Here is a 17,448-nt window from a genome sequence, read left to right as displayed (position 1 = left end):
CGCCTGGGTGGCTCAGTTGGTTGAGCGGCCGACTTCGGCTCAGGTCACGATCTCGCAGTCCGTGAGTTCGAGCCCCACATCGGGCTCTGTGCTGACAGCTCGGAGCCTGGAGCCTGTTTTGGATTCTGTGTCTCCCTCTCTCTGACCCTCCCCCGTTCATGCTGTCTCTGTCTCAAAAATAAATAAACGTTAAAAAAAAAATTTTTTTTTTTAATAAATAAATACATACATAAATAAATAAATAAAGCAGCTGACTCCATTTCTGACGCATGCAAGGCAGGGGAATAAGCCTCACAGTCCATTACTCTTTGGGGCAGAATCGTCTACCACCTGAAAATCTGTCCCTGGGAATTAGGACTTTTTACTAGATCCTTCCAAATGATTTGCACAAACACACCTGAATCTTTAAGCATTCAGTCACAGAGAATTCATTTTGTTTAGCCTTTATGAATTACACCTTTCAGCCAAACTAACTTGTCCAGATTCATCAGCTTACCTAAAATGTTTTAAGACTTTGCTTTTAATATACCCATCCATAGCGCATTATGTATGTAGCACATATACGCATGATAAATGCCTTTAAAAGTCCTATTTTCATTTTCACATCTATCTCCTCCACCAGGCAGTCAACTCCTCAAAGGTAGAGATGATGCTTTTTTCACTTTTGTGTCCCAGCAACTTAAGAGTGTATGGCTTTGAGCAAATTATTTTGTAAATAAGTGAATGGGATTACATGAAATTTGTATATTAAAAACAAGCAACCCCCAACATAAAGCCCACTAATTAACACAAGATAATGGTTGTTCCCAGCACAAGGAAGCCCAAGTCTGTGGGTTATCACCGAGGGCTGATCAAAAGGCTTACTACACAGGCTTCAAGCTGTAACAAAACAGCCATTTTACTAGGGACATTAAGGAAAAAAAAAATACAAAGGTTCAGAGACAGTTGTCTGAAAGAGAGCCTTCAGAAAGGCTTCAGAGGACAACTGTTACTAGAAAAAAGCCAATTTGATTGCAAGCTTACTTGGCCTTTACTATTTCAACAGTGGACAGTAGCTTATTCATCCACTTCTTATTTTATCTTTAACTTTTTTGAAGGGTATATATAGTTACTGTTGGCTCTGGGTAGGTACCAACAAAATTAATCCAGGCTACAAAGATGAACTTACCGTCACAGGGCTTTCAATTTACTTTGAACCGTTACATTGCTGTTTACCATATGTATATGTTTGCAATTGGGAATCAAAACAGTATGTTAAAGGAGCGCCTGGGTGCCTGACTCGGGCATCCGACTCTTGATCTCGGCTCAGGTCATGATCTCAGAGTCCTGAGATGGAGCCCCGCATCAGGTTCTGTGCTGACACTGCGGAGCCTGCTTAGGATTCTCTCTCCCCCTCTCTCTCTGGCCCTCCCCAACATGTGCGGGAAAACTCTCTCTCTCAAAATAAATAAACTTAAAAAAAAAAAAAACAGTATGTTAGTAACAGCTTTAGAGTCAATGTAGTTGATTTTCAGCTTCAATGTCTTTTACAAATGTGTGTCCTCAGGCAAGTCCCTTAACTCCTCTGAGTTTCTCATATGAAACAGGGGTGACACCAACCTTCCAGGGATCCTGAGTTACCTTCATGCTTACTGCCATAAATAAAGAAATGTACAGTAAGTGCCGTAAATTGTTTTTATTGCTATCCATGCATCAAAACAACCTTTAACCTGAGAACTGCCTTAAAATTCTCTTAAACAAGTTCCCCAAAAAAAGAAACAAACAAATTCACTAGTATGGACTTAAAGGATCCCTGTGATAGGAATGGAGTAAATCCACAGGCAAGAAGATGTTAGCATTCTCCATCCATTGTCCAGTCATGGTCAGAGGTTTGAGAAAGACAGAATGGCCTGAATGCCCAGACATCTGCATGTACACTTTTGCAGCTTCTCCAACTTTAACATGTATAACAATTACGTCCTAGGCTTGTATCTCCCAGCACTGTGCATGCTGTACCTTCACAGCAACTCAGGAGATTTTAGGGATAATTTTAGCTACATACAACTTTTATTTTTAACTTCAGAATCAAACCTCTTAAATGCCCTTAAAATTAAAAATAAATCAGATATCAAAAAAGTGGTAAAAAAAAAAAAAAAGAATCTGAGCAATAAGCTAGTAGCAAGTTACAGCAAAAATGCAATTTCTCTGTATACCTTGCCTGACCCAGGTCAACCTTTGGTTTCAAGCAGATAAAATGGGCCATTCCAAGTACCAGCCTTCAGAGGGTCTTTACTTACAAGGGCACTGTTCACACTAATCAAATATTCCATTCTTAAATGGTATGTCCCATGGGTCTAGAACAATGATAGTACTGCAATGATCATTTGTTAGAAGTCAGGTGGGGGAAAAAAAGTCATTTGATTTTAACAAGCAGCAGAGTTGTGACTGCACAAAGCCATTTACAAGAAACAGCTCTGTTAGGACAAAGGAAATAGACTCCTGGGCTTCCACCTTGAGGCTTCCCCATAGGTAAGGTCTAAAGCCGAGTAGACATCCACATGCTACACCCTTCGTTTGCTCCACAGTCCGCGGAACCCCATACTGAGCCATAAAGGGAACAAACAAAAGGAGCCCTGGCTGCTACTCCTGCTGGAGGGCTCCTACCTGATCTTCACAAGCAGGCTGCCTACTCCCCACCCTCAGATCTTACAGACAAGGCACCACCTCACATTATCCTATTTTATACTCCGTATAGCAATTTGCAGCAACGGGACAGCTACGGTTACATATGTGTGTACGCTTTTCATGTCTAGCTTCCAACCCACCCACTGTCCTCCCCTACCACTAGATCATCAACTCCTTGAGGGCAGATGGCCAGACAACCTCATGCACCTTTGCATCCTACAACACTACATGGCACATAGTAAGTGCTCAATAAATGTTCTTGGACTCCGATTAAAGTACAATCCCTTCTTAAGCAGTGACAAATGGGCGCAACTGCATAATGCAGAATAAAAAACGTAGCCCCACGGTGGGTGCAACCAAGCTGGCATCTCTCTACTTCCTATTCCAAGGAAACTTTTGCTAAATATTCAAAATACAGAAACAGCACTTTCCCTCTGAACCCTTAGAGCTTAGTGTATCCACAACCATATGGACGCGGGACTCACAAATTACATCAAGAGTATGAATTAATGCATTTAATCCAGAAGGTATATGAAAAATGAAGAAAACACAAATTTAATGACATCTCACAGCTAATTCAGAAAATACAGGGTGGTACAGGAGAAAGCAGCAGGTTCTTTCATGAGACAGGCCTGGATTCCAATCCTGCCTCCATCACTTGGTACATCACTCTGAGCCCCACTGCCTCATTAGTAAAAGGAAGATAGTATCTCCCTCCAAAGGTTGCTGAGAGCATCAGAGATAATGGTTATGAGGCACAAGACAGAACAGGAGTAAGCACATGAGTGGCTTATCTTACAATGGAATATAAGAACCCCACTGGAGTTCTGGTGCTAAGGACCTAGATGGGATCACAAACCTCCCTACCTTCTTGTAGAACTTCAAGCCACACACCCTCATGCCACATTTGCCTCAATTACTGAGAACTCTTAGAATCATGGGGCGCCTGGGTAGCTCAGTCGGTTAAGCATCCAACTTCGGGTCAGGTCATGATCTCATGGTTCATGAGTTCGAGCCCCACATCGAGCTCTGTGCTGACAGCTCAGAGCCTGGAGCCTGCTTCAGATTCTGTCTGTCTCCCTCTCTCTGCCCCTCTCTCTGCCCCTCTCTCACTTGCGTGCTCACACTCTCTCAAAAATGAATAAACTTAAAAAATAAAAGAACTCATAGAATCACAAAAGATAATTTGAAAGCATTTCACAAACAGCAAAGCACCAAATTGCCCAAATAGGGAATACTGCTCACTTAAACGTGCCTGACTCCAAATAAAGCATCATAAGGAACATTTTGCTTTTAGAAAGCCTTAGACTACTGGGCTACTACTACTCCCTCGATGATGGTACATCATGACAGACTGATCTGGCTTGGTGACAGTGAAAAAAAATAGATTTTGTTGGCCATTTCACTGTCCTCCTCCTCTTTTAATTCACCAGTTTTCCACAAGGAGTCATGTGAAGCATGATGTCAACTTACTATGAACGCTTAGTATTCCTGGGCACCTACTACAAAGGAGTGATATGGAGAATACCAGGATGAGTAAGAATCTGTTACAAAGTGTCACTTCAACACAACTGGCAAGTTATGTGCAATTAACAGTCAGCCCAGTGTGGTCAGCTACTCAGTTCCTGTCCTGTTTCAGCCCATATCATATCCTTCTCTAGCCAAGTCAGTAAATGCCTGCTGAGACTCTTCCCTGGGCCAAGCGCTGTGCTGAATAAGGAAAAGTGCCAGGGCCTGTAAGATATGATCCTGGTCTTCTAGGAGCCCACAATGTGAATTGGCAAATAAAACAGACATAAATGATGGCTAAGAGTATAATGAATGGCTACGAAGCTACACATAAAAGCATCCCTTTATTTTACAATCACACCTCATACAAGGTGGTATTTAATCAAGGGCCCGATGAGTAAGAGAAATAATTCATACTATTCATGCAATAAAAAGATCAAAAAGAGGAGAACTGTTTTTCCCACCTCCTCCAAGCTGATGCTGGCCTACAAGGACACTGGGAAGAGGAGTGATTTCAGAAGAGCCTTGAAGGCTGGATAGAATCCTAGAAAGAGAGAAGCCAAGAAGCACCTGCCATGCAGGAGAGTCACTGCGAGAAAAGGCATAATGGAGGGAAAGTTCTGTGTGCAGGGAGCGTTCAAGCAAGGAGACAGAAGAGGAGAGGGGTCTGGCCAGACTGTGGACGATTTCGAGGACAGCTCTGGGAGGAATACAGAAGTTACAGAGGTGAGTGTGGAAGGGAAACCCTAACAACAAACATGGCCAAAGAGCCTCTCAAATCAGACCAATGTCTAGAATAACACGATAGGGCTTTGACAGGAAAACTGGGCCACAAGATTAAATCTGCACTCTGATACCTTTCAATATTTCAAAGGAATCAAGGAAGATGGCAAAAGCTAAAGGCCAGAATTTAGGCTTACAATGAATAAACAAAATTTGTATCTATGGGTGCAGAATTCCAAGTAGTGAAACCCCAGTGCAAATGCTCCCCATTCACACTTTGCTCTAGGAACACAAATCAAAATGTCCTCCTCTCAGTATTATGAAAAAGAGAGATGCTACACACACAAAAGAAATACCATTAGGGTTATCAATGAGGAGATAACCACAAACAACAGGAAAATGCTACAATGTCAATATTTCCTAACAGTCAGGCCTATTTGGGCTGAGGAAATCTCTCAAAGGAAGTAGTGGAAACCTCATGGTTAGAGTCACTTACAAGAAGACCGCAAGGCACAATCCTGTGGTCTACTCTCTTTCACGTACGTCTGACCACGCAGAAAGTTAAGTTCAGGTGAGTGACAGTGGCTGGGCAGCAGGGAGCCAAGCTGAACCACGTTTGAAGAAAAAACGAGAAAACAGATTCTGATTCCTGATCCAGTTACAACAGTGCGTTCAGTTTGTGAAAATCCATCAACCTGCATACTTAATGATATGGGCCCATTTCTGTTTGTATCTCCTTCTTCAATAAAAAGATCTTCTAAAGGCTGATTTGGAAATATCCTCCTCCATAACAACCAAAAAAAGTTTTCAAGGGGTGCGTGGGTGGCTCAGTCAGTTACATGTCTAACTCTTGATTTTGGCTCAGGTCATGATCTCACAATTTATGGGATCGAGCCACATATCATCAGGCTCTGTGCTGACAGTGTCGAGCCTGCTTGGGATGCTCTCCCCGCCCCCCCCCCCCCCCCCCCCCCCCGGCACTCACACACACCAAGCACTCGCTCAAAAAAAAAAAAAAAAAAAAAAATTTAACAAAAGAAAACCTATTTTTAAAAAATACTAATGTTAAAGAAGTACTCCATTAAATAAGGATCTGGTAAATTCACAATCTAGAAATTTCTAAAGCAAACAAATGCTTTCCACAAGGCCAACAACTCTGACACTCAAAACTGCTTTTGAGAAAGGACACTGGAGAGAATGAACCTGGCAAGCTTAATGGTTCCACAAACCCAGAAGGCCACATAGTTCTAAACAGTCCCTACTGGTTCACATCTGGAGGGCCCCATTCGTTGGCAGTGGAATAAGGATTGTGTGATAAGGCCTGAGGACTCACCAATTCCAAGTTTATAGCTTCCCGGTCCCAAGACATTTAGACTGACTTGGCCTAAGTTCACCAGGCAGAAGTCCTTGGGGATAACAAATCCCAATTATTCAAGATAGCCCACTGTCACTAAAAAGAGACAGCTTCCTCGGAAGAACCACAAGACTGACCATACTGGGGACTAAAAAGGCCAGAAGTGAAACTAACCTACAAAACCCATTGACCGGATTCTTAGCCTTTGCAAGTAGGCTCCCCAGGTTTCACAGAGATGAGGTGGGGCAGTACTGACCTCACTGGGCAATGTTGCCATGGAACAAATCTAATTGTGTCCTACCAACATCTCCTATTAGTTATCCTAACGCTTTCTTCTACACACACACACACTCCCTAAAAGTAAATAAATGAGCTTATTTTCCATCTTTCTGCCATTTTAAGTCATCTTCTTTACCTTCCCCACCAAAATAAAAATAACTCCATTATCATTCTTTAATATTCCCATCTAAATCCAAACCTTCTCTTGCCCTGTTCCCAATTACTGCAAAGTTTTATCTGATTATAAAGTACCTACATTTCCTTGAATGATTTATTTATATTTCTAGATGAAAATGAGACAATAATTGCTTCTATCCTCTCAATTCAAAAAACCACATACGCTGTCCTCAAATCCCAAACCACAAATGCTAAAGATTATGAATAAGAGGAATGTCTATTTGCTTATGTTATAACTACTGAAGAAATAACTAGAGTCTTGCATGGAGAACAATCAGCTCATTCTTGACCTACCATCCTATTTATCTTTCTATTCTCAAAGCTAATTGCTTATATAAGCATGCCAATTTGCCCTGATTATAGGATTCTTAATAAATGAATGTTGTTTACATTTCACAAGTGTATTTGAATTTCTCTCCGGGAAGCCAAGCTCATCAAGCCTTTGTAAGTGGTAAAACCAGAGATCAAAGCAAAAGGCCTACATTGAACCAACAAACAATTAAGCTTGAGAATAGAGGCCTAAGCAAAAATACAATTGATTTATTGATTTTCCTACTCCAGAAGTACACCTCAGGGCCACTGTTCACTCTTGAGCTATAATATATAGAACTTTCTCCGTCAATTTTCATCATGATTATTTGATGATCATTTCTTAAATAGTTAAATGAGTCTAAAATTCAACAGACTTGAAAAAAAAAACAAAAAAAAATAAATAAATAAAATTCAACAGACTTGGATCCATTTCTTATTTCTCATCTTGATGCTTTCAGTTGAATCAAAGGTCTTTAAGATTTTGGGGGGAAAATTTTGTTTATTTTTTTTTTTAAACCTCTTCTCCACTTAGCCTAATTTCCCCATAATTTTTGGTACTTCTTAAACAATAACTTTCCTACTACACCCAATTTATCAACCCAGGCATCTATGGTTTTTTGAGGCTCCCAGGTGATGCCAATATACAGCCAAGTTTGAGGACTACCATTTCGGCTTGTCAATCCCTTCATTATCCTGCCTTAAAGCGTTCAGCGCAACTCCCAAGGGAAAAAAAGAACAACACAGAAAAGAAGTCAGGTTCCAGAGCAAATGCTTAATTCAAGGCAGGACCTTTAGGTAACAGGCATATCTTAGTGCCCAACATGAGCCACAGGGCCAAAAATGTAAACAATCGGACACCTTTCCCAAAGCCAACAAGTTCTTAGTATAAACCAGGCACGGGCACCATTTACCCCACAGAAATCAGTCGAGAGAGATTACTTGCGGCTATAGCAGGATCTAAACACCTCAAAGCTTTCAGCTTTTGTAGCAACGGACAGAGGGGCTTACAAACAGCAACTCCTCAAAGAACAAAGTAGACTATCTGTGAATTCCAAGTCACTAAAGCCCATTACAGGCTGCACAAGAACACCAAAAATGTGATCTGAGGAACACCTTTGGTGTGTCCTAAAAACTAGAAAAAGTTTGTTATGAGGTGACTATCTGTAAGCTCTGCCGCTGGTCATGGGTTTTTGTTTTGTGTGTGGTGGGCACGAAGATGTGACTCAGTTTGTTTTTTTTATTAAGTCTGTGAGCAGAAAGTACACTTCTCCTGTTTACAACAAATACCACTAAACCTCAAGTAGGAATTCCCAGCCATCCTGGCCCACATTTGTGGGCCTCTGCTGCATCACAGCTCTCCGGCCTACCAGCTCTTCCCTAGACACTGCTTCCAAATTATATCCAATGGAAACTGCATACTCCTTGGTGTTTGGTTGAAAGCTCCGGGAAAAGAGGACAGGGTGACTGGGAAAGGGGGAGACCACCTGCAGTCTGTGCAGGCACTATCTTAAAGGAAAGAAAAGACAGGAGTTATCTCTGCCAGCAGTATTCAAGTAGATGAGAGCGAACAAGGTGCATGAAGCCTCTCTATACAAACCATGACCCCAAAGCCTGGGGACATAGTTCTCGTGGTGGGGAAAGGGAAGAAACATCCCCCATTCTAGAAGGGAAGAGACGGTTTGCAACTCACTCCCCCACTCTTAAGCAATTCAGTCTGTTCTTTTCTAAGGTGTCAGTGCTTTGTTCCTAAGAGGCTTCCAACTGCCAGCACCCTCTTGCCAAGTGGAAAGGATCATCTGGAATCAGCACTGCTTCTATCAGCCATCTTCATGCCACATGTTACCCGTGAGCATAAAGAAGCCCACTTCACCTTGCCCTTTTGCCCCAAGTCCTAAGTATGAAAAAAAGGAGCACACTTCTAAGACCAAGCCCTTCAAGCAACAGTTTTTGTAAAGTAAAATGAATTTCCAGAACAAACATGAGCCCACATTTTTTTCTTAAGCCCCGGGGGACCCCACCCGGGGGGGGGGGGCGGGGATCCTTCCCCACTCTCAGGTGCTAGGATTCTAGGTCTAGAAACTGCCAACAGCAGGCTCACCTCAAAGAGGGCACCACTGAAGCCAATAGCCACTAGCCAGGTCTTGGGTTTGCAAAGAACTTCCAGTCACCAGCATTTTTCATACAGCTTCTGTGTGAGCAACTCTAACGGAGAGCTCACTGTTCATTTCCTTGACAACTCTAAATGTTAATATACTTTTCCTTAAGCTTAGGGGACTTTCAGTCAATGACCCTGGCAATTCTACTCTCTAGACCACACAGAATACAGCTAAAACACAGTCCTGCACAAAGCTCTTCAAAATGCAAAGTCAGCTGATGCAGCACAGGACGGTAGATTCTGAAAATTTTACACTTTCAAGTGCTATCATCTAAAAAAATCTCCTATCTTAATAGTTGTGTCAAATTTTATTCCAACTTACAGAGGAAGAAAATCAAGGACCAGAGGAAAGATTTTAACTTGCTCAACCTGGTGCAGCAAATTAATTCTAGAAACTAGGTCTCCTGCCTCCCAGGCCAATGCTATTTGCTAAATGAGAGGCCACCAGCAAAAGTAATTCTTATCGCCTAAGGACTTAAGGGCATGCATACCTTTTCTTCCCAAAGGTCATCAGTTTGTGTTGCTGCCAGTCTCTTACTGGAGCCAAACATTTGTATTCAGATAATAACCTCTGATTGATTTCTGTACTGGATATCCAAATATACTGGCATTATGGGAGGTGGAATGCACCCCAATAAGAAGCATATATTCCCAACTTTGGTGAAATAAAGCGGCTCAGTGATAGTACCTAGGATGAGCTAGAATGGCTCAAAGTTACAACGCTCCACCCTGCCCCCAGCCCAACTTCTCTACCTCCTTTCCGTAATAGGAAAAAGGATGTGAGAAAAATCAGCAAGCATCTGACGATGACCTAACTACACTCTCACCCATCCATCTGCTCAGCAGACTGCATGGCAAGAGCTCTCCTTGGAAGTGGTTAAAAGAGAACAACACCTTGCAAAGGGAAATAAACTTAAACGTTAAAACTTGACTTTCCTTGTCCTTTCACAAGTAATTACATTCACAGTATATGCATGGCACTGACAGATTGTCTCTCCTCTGATTTGGAAATCCTAAATTCCCAACCAAGGTAGTTCAAGTCTGCCTTGATAGAAAAAACCAAAGAGCACACTTTCAGACCAAATCAGTATTTAACTCCATGCCTGAAAAATGGAACGGCATAGTGAGGATGCCAAAATGTTTGACATTGAAAATAAAACATCAAGCGCACCTCACAGCGGTCACTTCTAAGACATTTTTGTCTATTTTATACAGCTTGAAACTTGCATTTATCAGATTTAGGGATTTTTTTTTTTTTTCTTAAACAGCTTTACTGCTAGCTCCGGGCATTTTCCCCCTTTCCAGTTCAAAGGCCTCAGGAAGTATAATATAATATGGGGTGGGGGAGAGGGGGCAGAGAGCCCAATCTGGATTAAAAATCCTAGATCAGTTATTCCATATCTGTAGGACTGTGGGCAACTTAGGTAATTTTATTTCCAGAATGATTGTGAGGATTAAATGAATAATGTAAGCATGGGGGGGGGGGGGGACTCATAATAGGTACTCAGAAAACGTTCCTACTTCTTTCTAAAGCAGAATGACTATGTTCAACCTTAGAGCAAGAAGGAAAAAAAACTGGAAAGAAATCGACTCAAATTATTCACACACCCAAGTAGTTCTCAGTATCAGACATAATACTGCCCTAAACCATCACTTTCTAATCCGTCTTTTTGAATCTGTTTGCACAGCAGCCTGATATCTGATATCACACAGAGATACAGCAGCTAGGATAGAGGGCTTAAAATTATCCTCTCCTCTGACATTCAAAGAACGAATCCTTGCGACAGCTCCTTGACAAAGGCATTAGGGAACTTCTATTTTATTTGTAAACAATGACTTCAAGCCAAAAATTAGTGAATGATACAGAATGTCTAATGTAGAAAAAGGTGTTCTTGGACAGAGACCATCAATTCTTCACCCCACCCCAAAATAAACTTCATAGCATCATCTTTGAAAATAAAGGGCAGAGGAGGGTGTATGTGTATGTACGTATATTTCCAACATTTAGGCAATGTTTAATACGATGAAGAGCCACATGGATATTTAATTATAAATGTGTAGGACCCAAAAAATACATACACACCAATGTTACCTGTAAAATATATGACATACACACCCTAAAGGAATAAAAGTAGGTGACCGAGTTTATGAAATACTTCTATCGAGCAGTTTAACAAAAACATCACACACGTATGCACAAAGGCACATCACTTTACTGCCCTATCTGTAAGGTAGGTACAAAGATGCAAACAGTTACATGTATACAAGGAGTAATGTTTTCCCAGAAATACATTTTATAACTACTCTGACAGTGCTGAAGACAAGCTCAAGAAGGAGAGAGACTCTCCTTAGGAAGATTAAGCTCCTAAGATTTGGATCCAATTTTTACTAGTCTTTAATTACAGGAAGTTCAGGAATTCAAATCTATTTCAAAACTTTTCCTATAAAAATTACTATTTTTTTAAAGTTAACCCCTCCACTGATCTTAATTCCACAATCTCTCTCTTCTTTCCTCTTTCCATTCATATCTGTTAGTTTTTTAGAGTCATACAATGTAACTTAGACTGATGAAGGGGTAAGGAAACAGTCTGAGTAGGTTTGGTCTCAAGATTTTCCAGAAATAGATGGACTTGTCATTTTCATTTTTATTTACTCCTTCCCAATGCTTTAAGTATTCTAGAGCTTGAGAGTGTAATTGTTTTCCATGTCTGAAATGTCTCATTAATTATTGACGTAAACCATACTTACTTACAATGAGGTGCTTGTATGCTTTCCTGTACAGTACTACTATCCAGTTTTCCTCCCAAATCACATATATGATGTTTATCATATAAGGAAATAAGTCTAGTATCAATAATGCCAATATGATTCCCTGTGTCACAGGGTAAAGAATTTTCTCCACATAATGTACTTCAAAATATGCCACCTAAAATTTATCCTTCTACCTTGATCTCTAGAATTAAATGGTTTGAGTTGACTACTTAAGCAATTCACAAAGAAAACCAAAGTTGAGAGCATCACATGTATAACTTCAGGGAAAAAAAAATTATCTTAAGAGAAATCACCTTAACTCTGGACTTCCATTAGCGCATAAAGAGGACACCTTTTAATTCCTCTTGTAGGTTTCCAAATAGCAGCTAGAGCTGACTAGGGGGAGTTACAATAAACACATTAACGTCCAAGTGCATCACCAACAAGGCAGTCCCCAAGCTGAGACTTCTCCAAAAGCTTTGTCTCTATTCCAAAAAGATCAGCCTGGTATTTTTTGGTTTCGTTTTTTGTTGTGAGGTGCTTAAATATCATCAACAATTAAGAACCACATCCAGCAATTGTGTGTGACACACAGTAGAGTAAAAGTAACCACAACAACCAACCATCGCCCCAAGGAGTTTGTGATGCAGAATCATAAATGTGACATACTAAGTCTGTGACTGCTAGACTTAAGAGTAACACAAATCCACCATGCTGATGAAACATTTTTCTAAAGATTAATTCATATCATGTGTTATTAATCAACAGCATAACTGAAATCTCAGGCAAAACACGCTATCCCAATTGAGCAGAACTTAATTGCATTATTGTGATCTGGTTTTCCTGTGTCACTGGCCCTTCCATTTCCAGTATACACGTACATACACAGAGCACCACAGGATGAAAAGACAGAAAGCCCAGAGCTAGGAGGTAAGAACCATCTGTCTGGAAGGAAGAGGATTTTGAATAAAAACGTTTGTCTCTGGAAAGACAGGTCAAGTATGCACCCAGGCTGCCTTGAGAAGTAATTAAGCCTATGCTGTTTCATTTCAGTGTGTCCCATCTTGCACAACGACGGGAGCAGCTGTGGGAGATCACAGAAGATGCAAAGCAAGACAGGCGGCCTCATCTATCTCCCGACAGCCACACCAGACTTTCCGGGTGGCGTGAAAAAAGCTTTTGCCCTCTGTTGTCTCGAAGAGCACAAAGCTAACCTAGCCTCCAGAACGTTATACCCCCTGTCAAACCTGCCCTTTTAAAAGGCCTGAAGAAAGGCAAATTTAAATGTCCCGGTGTTCAGACTCAGAACCCTTCCCAAAGTTAGGAGGTTACACACCAAACACCCGCAGGCACACGCAAATTTGACTGCCTTGAGCACAAGGTTCTCTTGCTGCCTAGCCTCGTAGAGTTTAGAGGTAACTAGCTAAGAAAAGGTAAATGTACAAGTGTAAGGAATAGGAACGCGTCGGATCTTGCCGGTTTCCCTTCCAACATCCCTTTAAGGAGGCTGGGTCACTAAAAGTCGGAAGTCTGGGGACCAGCTGTAGTACAGACTCTGGCTGGGTCGAGGGGGAGGCCGCCACACCCTCCGGAGCTCACAGCACTGACAAGCTGTGGTTGGGAGGGGCTCAGAAACTTAGTCCCAGCAGAAGGGAGAAAGAAGGGAGTCTTCAGTGTCTTGGATTTAAAAGGCTAAAAGCAGACTTCAAGAGGGAGCCGGGGATTTTGCTGTGTGTGCCGAGGATGGGGGGGTGGGGGGAGGGAAGGGGTCGACCCTGAAGTCAGAACAGCTCGAAACACGTCCCCGCAAAACTGCACATTCTTGTGGTCTAAGGTTTAAGACCAAACGGAACGAGCCGAGGCAAAGCTGCTCTCCCGCCCGGGTTTCAGATCCCGCCCCTCCCAGCTTAGGGACCGGGGCGCCGCACTGCCGCGGGTTTCCTTATCTTTCCCTTTCGGGCCAGCTCCCCTCGGCCAAGCCGCTACGTCCGCCTCCAAGTTCGCCTTCGCGCGCCACCCGCTGCCGGCCACATGCACCCATCTGCCCGGGACCCCGCACGCCGGACGGTCCGCAGGGACTCGGGGGTGCGGGGATTTGGGGTTTTGTTTTTTTTGTTGTTGTTGTTCTTAACAAAAAGCCTTAGAGGCACGCCGCCCCCTTCTCCCCGGCCCGCGCCACCTTCCCTTCACGCCCACGCCGCACCTCCCCGGCACACGCGCTGCGTGGTGCTTCTCCCGCCAGACAATGGGCTCTGGGTTGGCCAGGCAGCCCGCCCAGAGCCCCCGGCCCCATCCCGGGACCCCGGGAGGGCTGAGCGCGGGGGCTGGAGGGGAGCGGAGAAGAGTAAGGCTGGGGAGGCCACAATGGGGAAGGTGGGCGCCTCCCCCTTGGGACGGGAGGCTCGCTCCCGGCGCCGGGAGAAGAAGAGGGGGCGGGGGTCAGCTGCGCCTCCCCGCCCGGAGCCCCGCCGCGCACTCACCAGCACGATGGCAAATCGCTCTTCCAGTTCACCTGGCTCGGGCATCGGCAGCTTCAAAGGCACGTTATGCGCCCTGAAATCGGTCTGCTGCGAATCCATGCTCCCCGCGTTGCCCATGTTGGCTGCACGCCGGGGCCGGGGGCTGCTCCGGGCCCCTCGCGTTCGCTTCGGCAATCAGAACAGCTCCCGGCGGCCGGCTCCCGCCCCGTGGCGCGACCCGCCCGGCTCCCCGCTCTCGGCTGCGCCCCGGCGAGTGTGCAGCGCGCACCGCTCCCTAGCAGCGCTCCGAGCCGAGCCGCCCCCCGGCCTCCCTCATGCTCTCCACCGCCCCAGCGCCGCCCCGGCCTCTTTGCCTCGGGAGGGGTCGTCAGGGCGCCGGGCGCCTATCTGCATGTTGCTCCTCTGGCACGCCGCCCCCTGCCTGCGATCGCGGCCAGCTGGCGCGTGCGTCCTCGGACTCGGTCTTGCGCCGGGCCGCGGCCGCCGCTGACACTTGCAGCCCCCGGCCGGCGAAAACAACGCTCTCTCGCGAAGCACCTCGAGCAGACAAATGCGGCTCGGCACTCCCGACACAATGCCCCCCTCGCCCGGCCCCCGCCCCCGGCCCGGCCCCGCCCACTCGCCCCGCGGACTGCCGGGACGCGTAGTTTCTGCCCAAAGTGTCCGCACAGCAAACCCCGCCCGCTCCGGAGAGGGCCGGAGAGGCAGTGTGCACGCTTCTGGCTGCAGCTTACGTCCCTTTAGACCCCTCCTCACTCCCACGGTAGAAATAACCACCTCGTCTACGTGGGTTCTGAGACGTAGAAGGCACACCTGACAAGTGAATGCATGATCCAATCAACCGGTGATTGAACGCGAGCATTCTGATTTAAATTTCAGAAGCTTGTTACTGTTCAAAAGGCTCTAGCTTAACAGGTGGCCTGAAAGGTATTGGCAACGTCCTGCTTCATGAATTGGGGAGTGGGTCCGTGGGTGCTTATTTGATTGTTCTTTCTTCCTTATGTAAATCATTTTTGTGTGATTGAAATGTTTTCTAAACAAATACATACTTGTATGGGTTTTCTTTATAAATATCCATTATAGTTATATGTATATATGGTCAGACGCTAGAAGTTGGAAGAGAAGGATTCCGTTCGATTCAAAACACCGGTCAATAGCTATTATGTATGGGTTACTGGGTTCCTTCGTGGGAGAAAAAGAGGATTGCTCCTGCTCCGGAATACTTCACAATGTAGTGCAGGAGAAATTTTACACAAATAACCATATCTCATGTGAGATAGAAAGGAGGACAGAGTATTTGGGGAGGCTTGGGAGGTGGCGTTTGGCTGTAGCTACCTTATTCCTTCATAGCAGCCTTGTTCCAGGTGTTTTACAAAGAAGATTGGACCCAGCCTTATCTCTGGGATGCTTTCCAGATTATCACTATCTGACATTAAAGCAGTGGAAATAGAACCAACCTTATAAACACGACTTTAACCAGGTGCCCATGTTGTAGATTTCAAGGGCATCCACCTGGTTGACTTGTGGCTGAACAACTGTAATTCGTTCTTTCTGTGCTTGGAGCCGTGTTTCTTAATCCTGGTTTATCAGAGTCACTTGGGGAGCTTGTTGTGGAAACGCCACACACCTTGGACCCTGCCTATTCAGAATTTCCCGGAGCTGAGAGCTGGAGCACGGACAGGTGTATTTTTAATAAGCTCCCCAGGTCATTCTGATATGCAACCAAGGTTGTTACCCTGTTGTTAAAAAGCAGCTGCTTCTGGAGAAGGTAACACACCAAGACTAAACATCAAGGACCCCATTTTTCATTTAGCTTTATAAAGCCCAAGATACCTTGAGCATAGTAGATGTTCAATGACTATTTGTTGAATTGACAAATGGGTTTCACCAAAAGCTTATGGAGCAAATATTCACATAAATACTTCGTGTGTGGGTATCATCTATTAAATAAATGACTTCTGGTCTTTTTAAAAAGAAGGAAGAGAGGATAAATAAATTCAAATTAAAAGTCTGAATAGATGCAACCTGTATTTCAAAACTATATTGTATCAAAGTTAACGGTAAGCATGTTACCCATCAAAGAAAGAAAAACAGGAACATAGATACATACACATACCCCAACTAGTGAAAATGAGTGAGAAAGAAAAGCAGTTAGTTCAAACCAAGTGAGACATTTCTGACCCACAAATGTATTTGTTTTCTTTCCAATCTCTAGACGTATACTTTGGATCTGATTGACACAAAATCAGCCCACCCAGGGGGTTGACCGTCTGCATGGAGAAGCTAGAGTTCTTTTCTGCACTTGAGAAATCCTTTTTTATTACATTTATGACTCCCTCTGGCCATATTTCTGCCAGTAACCAGGACCTTTTTCTCCCCTTAAGTCTTATCACATCTAGTCTCTCTCATAATGTCACACTTTGAGAGGAGCCAAAGGACAAAGTGTGCAAATCCATGAACCAAAAGAACTCAGCCACTTCAAGGTTTCAAATCTTTAATATTTGGTTATTATTTGTGAGTGTTATTAAATATAAAAATAAACAAAACACTCCATTATACAATTTCTGTAAGAATTTCTATCAATATTTGGAGGAGGGCGCAGAGGAGGAGGAAGAAGACATTTCTTTGACTGTAACACTCTTAAACTCTCCCCACAAAATTTAAATTGGTTGACCATTTTTATTTATTTTTTTAAATGTTTATTTATTTTTGAGAGAGAGAGTCTAGGTACAAGTTGGGGAGGAACAGAGAGAGAGAGAAAAGGAGACACAGAATCCGAAGCAGGCTCCAGGCTCCAAGCTGTCAGCAAAAAGCCGGACGTGGGGCTCGAACTCACGAACCATGAGGTCACGACCTAGGCTGAAGTTGGACGCTTAACCGACTGAGCCACCCAGGCAGCCCAGGGTGATCATTTTTAAATATGTATTTCGTTTTCTGATTATTAAGACATGCGACTTGTTATAGCTGTTGCAAAATATTGGCAAAAAATTAACTGTTAAAACTATCCATTCACCTTCCATGGAAAATGAAATGTTAGAACTTTA

General features: G+C 43.7%; 1 protein-coding gene across 10 annotated transcripts in view; it reads right to left on the bottom strand.

Annotated features, from left to right (window-relative positions):
- Positions 1-14,548, bottom strand: part of FMNL2 (formin like 2) — a 316,728-nt gene extending 302,180 nt beyond the window's left edge. For 5 of the 10 annotated variants that reach the window (XM_040475088.1, XM_040475093.1, XM_040475085.1 and 2 more), the window contains exon 1: positions 14,405-14,548. In XM_040475088.1, the coding sequence (XP_040331022.1) occupies positions 14,405-14,521 (117 nt within the window). In that variant the 5' untranslated portion in view covers positions 14,522-14,548. The remainder of the gene's footprint in view (positions 1-14,404) is intronic. The other 5 variants (XM_040475083.1, XM_040475087.1, XM_040475089.1 and 2 more) reach the window with 1 other exon arrangement.
- Between the last annotated feature and the right edge of the window lie 2,900 nt (positions 14,549-17,448).

The sequence above is a fragment of the Herpailurus yagouaroundi genome, unplaced genomic scaffold, assembly GCF_014898765.1.
Source record: "Herpailurus yagouaroundi ecotype Mexico unplaced genomic scaffold, PumYag 140, whole genome shotgun sequence".
NCBI lineage: Eukaryota > Metazoa > Chordata > Mammalia > Carnivora > Felidae > Herpailurus > Herpailurus yagouaroundi.
This window is presented reverse-complemented; position numbering and strand designations above follow the sequence as displayed.